This window comes from Euprymna scolopes, chromosome 33, assembly GCF_053919585.1.
Source record: "Euprymna scolopes isolate OS-2025 chromosome 33, ASM5391958v1, whole genome shotgun sequence".
Taxonomy (NCBI): domain Eukaryota; kingdom Metazoa; phylum Mollusca; class Cephalopoda; order Sepiida; family Sepiolidae; genus Euprymna; species Euprymna scolopes.
In genome coordinates this window covers 37835343-37849569 of record NC_136514.1, presented here as the reverse complement: position 1 = coordinate 37849569, position 14227 = coordinate 37835343, and the positions used below count along the sequence as shown (strand labels likewise).

Here is a 14227-nt window from a genome sequence, read left to right as displayed (position 1 = left end):
GAGCAGAAAGATGTCTGTTCACATTACATTTGGACTTTTGCATGCCAGTACAGTTGGGAAATAAGAATCCCGGAAGGGAGTTCAAAAGTCTAGTAGTTCTGGGGAAGAAAGAAGGCTTTCTTACATCTAGGGATCCTATTGTGTAGGGGCGGGATTTAGCTGTTTGTCAGGGGTATTTATGTCGAGGGAGTACTTCATCAGAGCATTTACTATTAAAATACTTGTAGAACAGGCAGAGGGGTGCAACATTTCATCAATGGGACAGAAACTGAAGCTTAGATGACAGTTCATGACCTATCAGGTTGGCAACTCTCTTTTGAACCCTGTCCAGGAGTAACCCGATTAAATTATTTTCTTTAGGAATATGTAAAGTCCCATATCTATGTTGATAAACAAGACACAATAGACCATTTGCAAGACAAAATTCTGTAACATAGTGCATATGAGAGCGTGGGAAAATATCAGCAGCAGTGAAGGATGGCGACTTCCGAAGACTTGGCAGCAGCAGCAGCCAAAAACATGCATATGCAAATTAGGAAGTGTGCACAAGAAAAAAGAGAAAAAGGACAGTATACGCTCGAGAGAAGCGAAGTGTGCGTTGAAGAAAATGGACATAGAAGAGCGAAGACGAGAATGGTTCAACTGTGACCGACATGTGGTTGGAGGAAGGAGAAACGCTGACTGGGTAAGATTAACATGTGGCAGTGAGAGACTTTTTTAAGTGCTGCTGAAAGTAACGGTAAATAAATGCTTTTGATAAAACAAAAGAAAAAAATGCCGAAACAAAATTTATTTATTTGTTTGTTTTACTTTTATGAATCACTAAAGTAAAGTGTAATGGCCATGGTACAACTCTACGCAGCATTGTTGAAATACATTATTAATTTAATGCATTGTTGAAATACATTATTAATTTAATGCATTGTTGAAATACATTATTAATTTAATGCATTGTTGAAATACATTATTAATTTAATGCATTGTTGAAATACATTATTAATTTAATGCATTGTTGAAATACATTATTAATTTAATGCATTGTTGAAATACATTATTAATTTAATGCATTGTTGAAATACATTATTAATTTAATGCATTGTTGAAATACATTATTAATTTAATGCATTGTTGAAATACATTATTAATTTAATGCATTGTTGAAATACATTATTAATTTAATGCATTGTTGAAATACATTATTAATTTAATGCATTGTTGAAATACATTATTAATTTAATGCATTGTTGAAATACATTATTAATTTAATGCATTGTTGAAATACAGCTTAATTTAATGCATTGTTGAAATACATTATTAATTTAATGCATTGTTGAAATACATTATTAATTTAATGCATTGTTGAAATACATTATTAATTTAATGCATTGTTGAAATACATTATTAATTTAATGCATTGTTGAAATACATTATTAATTTAATGCATTGTTGAAATACATTCTAATTTAATGCATTGTTGAAATACATTCTAATTTAATGCATTGTTGAAATACAGCTTAATTTAGTGCATTGTTGAAATACAGCTTAATTTAATGCATTGTTGAAATACAGCTTAATTTAATGCATTGTTGAAATACAGCTTAATTTAATGCATTGTTGAAATACAGCTTAATTTAATGCATTGTTGAAATACAGCTTAATTTAATGCATTGTTGAAATACAGCTTAATTTAATGCATTGTTGAAATACAGCTTAATTTAATGCATTGTTGAAATACATTATTAATTTAATGCATTGTTGAAATACATTATTAATTTAATGCATTGTTGAAATACATTATTAATTTAATGCATTGTTGAAATACATTATTAATTTAATGCATTGTTGAAATACATTATTAATTTAATGCATTGTTGAAATACATTATTAATTTAATGCATTGTTGAAATACATTCTAATTTAATGCATTGTTGAAATACATTCTAATCTAATGCATTGTTGAAATACAGCTTAATTTAATGCATTGTTGAAATACAGCTTAATTTAATGCATTGTTGAAATACAGCTTAATTTAATGCATTGTTGAAATACATTATTAATTTAATGCATTGTTGAAATACAGCTTAATTTAATGCATTGTTGAAATACAGCTTAATTTAATGCATTGTTGAAATACAGCTTAATTTAATGCATTGTTGAAATACAGCTTAATTTAATGCATTGTTGAAATACAGCTTAATTTAATGCATTGTTGAAATACATTATTAATTTAATGCATTGTTGAAATACATTATTAATTTAATGCATTGTTGAAATACATTATTAATTTAATGCATTGTTGAAATACAGCTTAATTTAATGCATAGAGTTTGTGAAAATTTGGACTCTAAATTACGTCATATACACGCAAACTATATGTCTGAAATTATATCTATAATATAAATCTCACTTGTCTGTTTAAATGTGTGTTTATATGTCTGCCTAAAACTTTTGACAGCGGCGACAGATTTTCACAAGTTTGGTATTGTTTTGAAGCTCGACCCTTCAGATGTCAAATATCAAAAAATTGGCCAAAAACATTAATTCCTTCACCCTCAACTGGGCATTTTTCTACAGGGAGGAGTCATTTTTTTCACCGTTTTTTTTTTTTTTTTTTTTTTTTCAATCCCCTCTTTTTGATTGTCTGACCTTAATTTAAACCTTTGTCACTTCCAGTTTGGCGATGGACGTAACAGCAAAGATGTCACTTTTTTTTTTCACATTATTTTCCTCCTTTGATGTATGGGTTCAAGCCTACCTGCCTACTACCACTTTTTTTTTTTTCTTTTTTTTTTTTTGCTCAACACACACTTTCAAACACCTGGGCAACGCCGGACAAATCTAAATTATAAATGCTAAAAATGAATCTTTGGAAAAAACAACATATTTGTATAATAAATATATTTTTCTGTGATTTATTTTAATTTAAAGTTTGTCGCCTCTATAAAAAAAAAACCCAAAACATTCTTTACATTTTTCATAAATCCATATTTCTGCAACTTTGCACTTTTTAAATTATCTTAGTATAACTACTTTAAGCTGTAGCTATTACCCTTTTACAAGGGTTTTGGACCCATCTGCACTATTTTCACCATTACTTGAGATAATTAAAAAATATATATTTGTTAAAATATCTTCATCCCGCAACAATTTATTTGACCATGATTTGAAATTTGAACAGCTTTTGGTTTATATTCCCTGTCGATACTGTTTGTTATGTTAACAGAATGCTGCGTTGTTGAACGTATATATAGTTTTCTACCTTGCACTTCTCAAATGCTTCTTAAATCATATATACAACCAACAATTCTTTTGTCGATATTCCCAAAATCAACACGGAGACAAATTTATCAACACAAGTTTTATTTACAATTAAGCTTTTTTTGCCCGTTGACAAAGAGCGGTTAGATGTCAACCGCACCCACCGTTGTCAGTCTGCTCTCCTCGGCTTTTTATTTATTTTTCTCTTATATAGATATTAGTCAATATTCCTGGAATTGTAAACATCAAAATACCACATTCTCCTTTTCTATTTTACATTGTGCAATTCATAACGTCTTACTTTGGAATGTAAACAGTTCTTTGTTTTTGTGATAATTACAATTCTGGTCACTTTTATGGGACACAAGAATGTAGATCAAAATCCATTTGGAATGTATGTGTGTGCACAACTCTGCTTTCGAATGTGCATCGCCACATCTCCATGTCCAACACTAACACTTATCATCGGCAAGTTTGTGACCTTCAAGTAGTATATTTTTTTCATTTCAATTAGCTCCTTACATCAAGTGGCTTCATGCCTTATCTGGAGTGATTTCCAAAAAAGAAAAGATTTGTTTACTTGTAACTGATGGTTGAATCGATGTGAAGCTTGCAGCTTATATGCTATCTCAGCAACACAGGTCAAAGTGAACCATTGAAGAGAGGGGAGCTTACTATAGAACTTTCATATGGAGAACAATTGCTTTGATCCATTTTGTTTTGTCATTTGCGGACTCTTCAGCAGGAAGAGAAAAAGTTTTATTCCATAGGGAATCTTTGAAAGATTTCAAATCAGCCCATTGGTAATATCGTGTTGATTTAAGTAATAGCGCTTCATTTTGAAATTACCGAATGCAAGACATTGACCTGTTATTTCATAAATTCCAATCTAGAGATCTTTTTAGGATTCTAACACAAATGTTTGGATCTCTCTTGCACATGGTTCACCAGGTATATTTACTAGGTAGTTTTTAACTTCATTTTCATGAGCCCTATAGCTTCTATGATTACTAGAATAATGGATGTCTTCCTAAGATTCCAGTTTCTCTTAATATCATACATAAGACGTAGGTATTTAGTTCTCTTCTCCCTCTCAGCTCTGTTTATGCCAGAATCCTTAGGGACACTGACTTGCTCTTAGGTTGCTACTCTTTTTTAGAATTTAGATGGATGTTTTCCTCGACTTGGCAAACTTCGTTGCAGAGTGGTTATTCAAGCTAAGATATGAAAGTGGCAAAGTGATAATGTCAAAATGATTTCTGCTTTCAGTGGAACTTCAAATTCTGAAACAAATGGCTGCCATGAAGGCCAAAGGAATCGACGTTGCTGAAGAAAAGAAATCTGAAGAAGCTGCTGCTGCTAAAAAAAAGGTGAGTAAATCTCTTTGTTACGTCGTGCACTTTATAAAAAGCATTGTTTATCGTCTGCGTTAATAGTTGTTTGAAAATGTGAACTTTCAAGAGTAATGAAGTAATAGGGTAGACTGGGTGTTTCATTATTAATGCAGCATCATCTTCGGTTTAGAACCCTATAAATGCTGACATCTGCAGTTTCGGTGTATCTATCAACTAAGACCCAAATGAGATAATTTGGCTGTTGAAGTTATCACTATCGTTTGGTTGAAATTTTGTAGTCGTTTTAATTTTGTTGTCGTTTTAATTTTGTTGTTTTAATTTTGTTGTCGTTTTAATTTTGTAGTCGTTTTAATTTTGTAGTCGTTTTAATTTTGTAGTCGTTTTAATTTTGTAGTCGTTTTAATTTTCTTGTCGTTTTACTTGTCGTTTTACTTTTCTTGTCGTTTTACTTTTCTTGTCGTTTTACTTTTCTTGTCGTTTTACTTTTCTTGTCGTTTTACTTTTCTTGTCATCGTTTTACTTTTCTTGTCATCGTTTTACTTTTCTTGTCATCGTTTTACTTTTCTTGTCATCGTTTTACTTTTCTTGTCATCGTTTTACTTTTCTTGTCATCGTTTTACTTTTCTTGTCATCGTTTTACTTTTCTTGTCGTTTTAATTTTCTTGTTGTTTTACTTTTGTAGCCGTTTAACTTTTGTAGCCGTTTAACTTTTGTAGCCGTTTTAATTTTGTAGTCGTTTTAATTCTTTTGTTTCATTTTTTTTCAATTTTTTCTATTTTTTTCTATTTCCATTTTCTTCTTTTAAATCTTTTTCCAGCCGTTCCGTCCTTTCATAATAACAAAAGATCAATTGCAGAAACAAGTGATTGGTGCCGGTTACCCAAGTTTACCAACAATGACGGTAGAAGAATTCTATGAACAGAAGGTTAAAGATGGAACATTCCAAATTCCAACGTGAGTTTTTTTAAAAGTTTTTCTTTTTCTGTTTAACGTTGCCCAGGATTGAATGAATATCAACGAATGTTCCACACTTCCAATATTTTCATTGTTATCATAATTGGTGAAATCAAATTTTTTTTGTGGACCCACCACGGTTTACTAGAAGGAAGTTTCACATGCCTCCTTGCAATCCACAATACATTGTAATGTACATTAGAACATTAGAATCGTCCCATCACTAGTATGTATGTATGTGTGTGTATGTGTATATATATATATATATATATATATATATACTAGCAAAAGTACCCGTCGTTGACTGTGTTCAAAAACAGTCTACAGAAAATGGACTCTTATTTATGAAAGTATGATAGTTTATGAAACGGAAGGGTTGTATATTTGGGTTGAATTTGGGGATATCAAAACCCAAGCAAAATATGATGAAAGTAAAAATAAAATAGATAAACCCCATAATTTATTATACTATACTTGTTCACACTGAAACACTTATCACAATATTCTGTGGATCTATATTAAAAAACCTTGTTAAACTTTGTGACATATTTCCATTCTATGGAGGTCATGCGCGAACGAACACCCCATAATTTTATTATGCCATATTTCTTAAAACTGAAACATAATTATCAAAGTATACTTATGCAGACAGATATGAAAAGTCTTTATTAAAGTTTGTGCCTATTTCCACTCTATGGAGGCCAGGCGCGAATGCAGACCGCACAATTTTATTATACCATCCCTATTTAAGTTAAAACATGCTTATCAAAGTATTCTTATATACATCTATATCAAAAACATTTGTAAACGTTTTTTTTTTTTTTAATTTTTAAATTTTATTATTTCCATACTTTGTGGAGCATGCGCGAACGCAGACCCCACAATTTTAATGAACCACCTTTCTGCCGGATCAAACATACCCATTCCTGTGTCTCGATACATCTTCTGTCATTATATGTAATCAGTTTTTTAAAATAGTCAACCATATCGGAGCCTATTCGTGACCAGACACACACACACAGACATTCAGCTTTATATTATAGATACATAATGTCAGGTCATGTCATATGTTACTAGTACCCTGTAACCCAGTACTACCTGCCTCATAGTCGGTTCACTGGCGACTAAACTGGTTCCCCCACCAGACTTGTTTGGTGAGGAGGGTGGCGAGTCTCCCTGAAGGATTAAAAACAATACCTTCCAAAGGGCGAATGAACCCTTTTTCGGAGTCAACGGCCAACTAGCACTGTGTGTGTGTGTGTGTGTTGGAGTGGAGAGGGCTCCCATAAGCCGTGGTGAAGGCAACCTTTCTAGGAGAAGCAAATCTCTGATTTAAAAAACCATAAAGCGGGAGATCAATACCTGCGTTAAGCTGGTCTGCAGTTTAACTTGCTGGTGGCTATCTTGCTCTTGCTTGTTGCTGGATCTCAACATTTTGGATCGAGAGAGAGACTTAGCTGTCGTACAAAGCTAAGACTTTGTAACATCATCTGTGTATAGATACTCCCTTAGGCAGTTGTCTATTAAAATGGTCCTGTGGCGATGGAAGTCATTTTTGGGCTCATGGACTTTAAGTGTCTGAGAGAGTGGAACTTGTCTGACAAAACGTTGCAATTATTATATATATATATATATATATATATATATATATATATAAAATAAAATGTGCTTGTAGATTTATCTAAAGATGTATGTGCATATATAAATCTCCAATTGATAATTATATATCTTGCTTTGTCTGTTCATTAGGGGAGCTAGCCTTCAGGATTGGGCTCGGGATCCGGATCAAACCACAAAAGATAAAGCAGAAGAAGAAGCAATTGAAGAAGAGAAAATTGCTCAAGATGATCCAGAGAAATTAGCAAAAATGCGAAATTGGGATGATTGGAAAGATGGTGAGTATCATTGTTTTTTTTCTTGTTTTTCTTCTTTTGTTTTTTTTCTTTTGTTTTTTTTATTTATTCATCCATTTTTGTTTTCACTTTACCATCCAGTAAATGACGTTAGTTTATTCTAATTGTTATTGTTTTATTCATCATGGTCAGGGTTAAATGGCTGAGAAATACAAAAGGCTCTGATTGACCAAGGAAGATCAGTGATCTTGAAATAGCACCCTATGAATAATGTCAGTGACCTGTAGACACACGTCTAGACATGTAGATGAGGAAAATTGTAATTGAAAGGTCCTAGGAATTTATGATGCAACCCTCCAACTCTGCTGGATATATGATGGGTTTTAGAGTTGAATAAATTAATATTATGAATAGCCAACATTGTTTGCATAGCTATCCAACCAAGCAAATAACACAAACAGCTTCTTTCTTAGAAGTGCACGCCTGTGGAATTCTCTTCCATTTTCCTGTTTCCCACCTGACTACAACTTGGACGTCTTCAAGTCCGACATAAAAAAATTCCTGATGAACCGCCCCCCCCCTCAAGTTAGACACTATCAAATCTCCAATCCTAACGATTACTACGATACTATCCAATTGATTACTGTACACGCAATAACCCTTATCCCAGAGTGGCTTCTGGGCCTTGATAAGTGGCAACTACCATGTAAAAAAAAACATATTTAAAATGCTGAATGGTAATGAGAGGGGAAGTATAAAAGATACAAAAGACTGATTAATAGAAATGACAGGAGTGACATTTTGAAATAAATTAATATTATGAAAGGATGTATACAGTGATCATCTGATCATAACAGCACCTGCAGGTGCTGCGCACTCTAGAGCTTGTATGCAGAGCAATAGCATATCTCGGGTTTTCATCATCAACTAAATTCCCAACAACTAATGATATGGCCGTTGATTATGTTCCATTATGCTGCGAACTTGAAATTTGAAGACAAGCCAAATGGTGATGTTCACAAGATGTTTTTAGGGATTCGGCTTTAGTCTTCTTCCTGATCATATTCCAGTTTGTCTCAGTATTTGTTCAAGAACAACCTCTCTTCAGTCAGTGGAACGATCATGGATCAGTTGCTTGACAGGAGATTTGGATGCTTTGTACAGAATACTTTCAACTGACATTTAAAACATGATGTGAATATTTAGTTGCAGAGTGCCCAAGCAAATAATGTAAGCATATTTAAAATGCTGAATGGTGATGGAAGGGGAAGAATGAAAAATATACCATTCAGTGAGATGTTATCTCTTTAAAAAAAAAATGCATTTAACCATTTCACTTCAACCCCAACACATTCGCTTACTATCCCTGAAAACAGTTATACTCCCAAGCCTTTTTTGTGATGTTATCTCTATATAAATAAAATGAACTCATTTTTTCCCGTCTGATTTTGACATTCATAGGATTAAAAATCAAGATATTTCATGCAAATATAATATGCACAAACGGCAGAACAATATCTGAGTTGTGTTATAGGCTTATTATTTCTCAAATTCCTCGATAATCTTAGATTTCTATACTTTTTCTGCTGAGAAGTCATGGCCAAAATCGGTTAAGATCAATGGAAGTGGTAAAATATTTTCTCTCTCAAAAATTCCTCCTCCCCCTGCCACCACTTAACACCGTTTGGGGATCGTTCACAAGGAACAGTTGAGAAGAGAACACCGGTTTGGCTTCGTAGTTCTTTCATGTAAAGTTATTTAAAATAACTAAACTAAGCCGCAGTGCTCTGTGGCGTAGTGGTTAGCGTGCTAGACAATTCACATTATATTTTCACGTTCGCGCCGACCTACCGTAGTCGTTTTTTTTTTTTTTGTTTTTTTTTTCCTAAACAACTGGAATGGACTTTTCTTGGTGGCCGAACTGTTAACGTTGCAGATGTTTTTTTTTGTTTGTTTTTTTCACACTTTATTTTCCTACTTTTACTCATGACCCCGGGTTTGATCCTTCCTACTTACCTACCATAACATTTTTTAAAACTCTCCCCCCCCCCCGTCCCGGAAACAAACACTCGGGCAACGCCGGGTACCCCCGCTAGTTCCAAATAATAGAATATCTATTTGCATTTTTTTTCTTTGCTAAATTAAATATAATCTCACATCGACAACCTGGAGAAAAAAAAAACAATTTCTGACATCTTCACAAACGCCAATGTTCAAGAACAATGAAACCAGACTCTCTCCAGTCAGTGGAATGATCATGGATCAGTTACTTGATAGGAGATTTGGATGCTTCGTATAGAATATTTTCAATTGACATTTAAAACATAATGTGAACATTAAGTTGCAGAATGCCCAAGCAAATAACGTAAGCATATTTAAAATGCTGAATGGAGATGGGAGGGAAAAAAAAACCCCTAAAATTAATGGAAAACAATCACATATAACAAAAGAGTGACACTTTGAAACAGTCAATGTCTCGTGGATATGCGCTTGAGGATTCTGTCATCCAGAGCTGACAAGATAAGAAAATAACAATTGAAAAGTCTTAGGAATTTATGATATAACCATCTACTCTGCTAGATTTGATGTTTTTTTTTTTCGTTTTTTTTTTTTTTTTACATAGGCATCACCACATTATCAAGGCCAAGGGGCCACTCAAGGATAAGGGTTAAAGAGTGTACAGTAGAAATTGGACAATATAGTAATCATTAGTAATGAAAATTTGGTAAATTTGATAACTTATATAGAACGGCTCATCAAGAACTTATTTACGTTAGACTTGAAGACAACCATATTGTAGTCAGCCGGAAAGCAGGAAAACGGAAGACAATTCCACAGGCGTGCAGTTCTAAGAAAGAAGCTTTGTTCATGGAATCTACATTTAGGTTTAGGCACAGATAAAGAGTGGGGGGAATTATTGATAGTGTTTACAGCTAGACGAGTGTTTCTTGTGAAAGTTTGGCGAGGGGGGACCATAGATTGAAGCTCAGTCGAACACTTTCCATGAAAATAACGATACATCAGAGACAAACTCGCAACATCTCTTCTGTGAGATAGAGGTTGCAAGGAAGAGAAAAGGGATCTCCTACGAGATGGTTTTTAGAATTGAATTAATTAATATTATTAATATTCAACATTGTTTAAATAGTCATGTTATCCAACAACTACGAAGACATGACCCGGTCATCATGTGGAGGGTCATGATTAAACCACTTAACTGATCGTGACAAAAGAATATTTAACAATATTTTAATTTGTTGTTATCATCAATATAAACTAAAACAAGTCGAGCATGTTAGATTCCCTCCACAAGTGAAAAAGATTTACTTTCACCATGACTAATGTTTGTGCAAAATTAAAAAAAAAAAAAATCCAAATATTGAGAAAAGTGCAACCAAATGAATAATTTAGGTGTAATTTTACTCCTATAATGCCCTCTAAGGGGGCAACCAGATTTATCCCAGAAAATTTGATCTGGTAAAAATTTACTCTCACCATGACTAATGTTTGTGCAAAATTTTTAAAAATCCAAGGTGCAGTTATTGAAAAAAAGTGAACGGACGAATGGGGGGGGGTGAATTACTTCTTTGTTGCGGGGACCAATAAAAGATCAAGTGATGGAAGTTGGAATCCATGCATGGAGAAAAAAAAAAAAAAAGACTCAATCTGTGCTCTCTCAGGCTACAATGCAGACATCCCTTCACTGTAGTTCGAATACAAGCCAAAAAAAAAAACCCAATAAAAACTATATATATATATATATATATATATATATATATATATATATAAATAATCAACATAAACTAAAACAAAAGGTCAAGTAATGGAATCGGAATCCATGTACAAAAAAAAAATAGAATTTTTTTTTTTTGTTTCAGGCAACAGAGTAGATCAGAAACCCTTACTGTAGTTTGAATACAAGCCAATAAAGTCAAACCCCTTTAAGGGTAAATCTATAATATAAAAAGCTAAATGTGTTTGTATGTCTGCCAAAAACTTTTCTCAACCGCATCGGACAGGGTTAATACTGGTGCCATCTGAAAGCGCGATGTCTCACTCGAATAATGTGAGAATTAGAAAAAAAAAACACTCAATTATTTTGTATAGAAATAAACGTTTATAAAAATATATTTTCTTATGTTGAGGCTTACGTAATGTGATTTTTTTTTCCCCTTTTTAAACAAAAACTGAATTATTTTCAAGTTAGCTTAAACTGGTTAGTGTTTGTTTTTGGAGAGGTGGGGTTCTACCTCTTTCCACCTGAGCTGTGTCTAATCTTTTTTTTTTTTTTTTTTTCTGGGGGTTGCTCAATATCCTTATTGCACCACCTCTTGACACCCGGGCAACGCCGGGTACCCCTGCTAGTCTATACTATAAAAGCAAAAATGTTTGTGTGTGTGCATTTTATTCGTATGTCCGGCAAAGGCTTTGGGGGGGCGCTTGTAGTGGTCACTCATTCTTAGAACTTTTTATATACTCCCTAGATTATAATATGTCCGATTTACAAAAGGAGGTCATCTGTATCTTTTATTCAAGCAACTTTTACACGTTAAATTTCCTGCTATTCTGCCATCACACACCTGTTTGTTTGTGGTTTTCGTATAAAAAAAAAGTGAAACTGACGACAGCAATGCCCCGGGGACGTCCAGAAAGATCACTGTGTGGGAAAAAAACCCACTCCTCTCTGTTGGGGACAGGACGATCTGCTGTGTGATAGACGGCCCCGTCCCTATGTGTGTAATGGTGGATGTATTTAATGGTAGAGGAATTGAAAAGACAAATGAAGACAAAAATATACCGTTATATATTAAAATGAAGATAGATCAAAAAAAAAAAAAAAAAGATCAAAAATATACCGTTATATAGCAAAATGAAGACAAAAATATACCGTTATATATCAGCAAAACAAATGCAATTTATTTGCATAAATATACAGGAAAGAGTGATAGAAAGAATAAGAGTTCATTGAAAGATGAGTAACGTTACTTGCGGTGGTGGCTCATAGCCCCACCGGAGCGGTTTCTGTCACATCTTGACTGGTTGAGCGTTCAGCAGAAAATAGGGTGAAATATGAGAAACATGAAGTGACTTAGCTAGGTCGCTCTTCTGAGTTAAAGGGCAACAATCGAATAAGGCTGAGAGTTTTCAACTCCCACATATCAGACAATTGCTATTCATTTGGACACTCCCCTATTTATGGGGGAGCTCGTTTTCTCCCCAGGAAACAAAACCAAAACAACTGCCTCGCAGCCAAAGTTAAGTGCGGGGATTTCATTCCCTATCGCGTGATGTTTGACCTCATTAAATTTACGCAGCTGCCATTTAATTTTTTAATCATTAAATTAGAACGTGTTTTAGTTCCTGTCATGTCGTGGCCAAGCAGTAAGATGCCAGATTTTTACACTTTTTTTTCCACCTTCGTGCCTGCTACAACTTTTTTTTTTCTTTTTTCTCAACACACACCTATAAACACCCAGGCAATGCCGAGCACCCCCCTTCCCCCCGCTAGTCTATATATATAAAAGCGAAAATGTGTGTGTGTGTCTCGCAAAAACTTTCGACACAGGCCATGGATTTTCGCCAGATAGGTATCATTTTCAAGCTGGAACCTTCGCCCGAAAAATATTGAAAAATTGGCCCAAAACATTCATTCCTTCATCCTTAACAGCTCTCTTTTTTATAGGGAGGGGTGAAAAAAAAATGGTATCTTCATGACAAGATGGCTTTACGCATACATCAATATGCACAAAAAACGTTGTACATTGAATTCGTTTTAAATGTTATAAAAACCAACCTACTTTCATCCACGCGTCTATAGCACGATGGGTTAAGTGACAGCGTCGTTATCTAAAGATTGCAGGTTCAATCCCAGTTATCAGATATACATTTTTTCTCGATTTTTAAACATTTAATATTGAAACAAGGTTATTTGTACCATTTTTTTTTTTTTTTTTTTTTTTTTTTTTTTTGCTTTTTCGCTGTTTTTTTTTGGGGGGGGTTGTTTATGCGATTGTTTTAAAGAAGTTTTACGTCTGTTTGCTATTTTGTTTTTGTTTTTTCCGATTTTTTAAAAAAGTTTAAACAGGGTTATTAATTCGCTTATTCTTTGCCCCCCCACCTACATACACACCTCTAAACACCTGAGCAACACTGTCCTTTTTTGGGGGGAGGGGGTTTGTTTTTCGGATTTTTTAAAAGAAGTTTTACGTTCATTGGCTGTTTTTTTTTTTTTTTTTTGTTTGGGTTTTTCCGATTTTTTAAGAAGTTCTTTAACCCCCCCCCCCTTACACACACACACCTCCAAACACCCGGGCAACGCCGGGTACCCCGCTAGTCTAATATATAAAAGGCAAAATGTGTGTGTGCCTGTGTGTTTGTATGTCTCTACAAAAACTTTTGACACATGCAACGAACACTAACAAAATCAGTATCGTTAGAAAGATCAATCTCTTGGACAACAAATATCCAAAAATTGACCAAAACATTAATTCTGTGCTGGTCAACTGGGCCCTTTTTTTGCAAGGAGGGGGTCAGTTTTTACATCGACATTTTTGCAAGTCATTCACGCCTAGCGATCTCCATGTACGTTTAAAAGACGTTATTTCAAAGGCCCGTAACGTTACAAGTGCGCCGTGAATGAAACAGCCAACATGTTAGCTTTTTTTCACCTCCTTTTCCTCTTTGTCGTTACTGGTTCGAGCTTGCCTACTGCAGCTAATTTTTTTTTGTTCTTTTAGGGGTTGGTTGCTCAATAGCCTTATTATACCACCTCTCTACACCCGGATAACATCGGGTATGCATGCTAGT

At 34.0% G+C, this 14227-nt stretch overlaps 1 protein-coding gene across 1 annotated transcript in view; it reads left to right on the top strand.

The window, feature by feature from the left end:
• Positions 1-14227, top strand: part of LOC145258197 (immunoglobulin-binding protein 1-like) — a 184467-nt gene that overhangs the window by 168844 nt on the left and 1396 nt on the right. The window contains exons 9-11 of the mRNA XM_080116090.1: positions 4528-4628; positions 5431-5567; positions 7317-7462. Of these exons, the coding sequence (XP_079972216.1) occupies positions 4528-4628; positions 5431-5567; positions 7317-7462 (384 nt within the window). The remainder of the gene's footprint in view (positions 1-4527; positions 4629-5430; positions 5568-7316; positions 7463-14227) is intronic.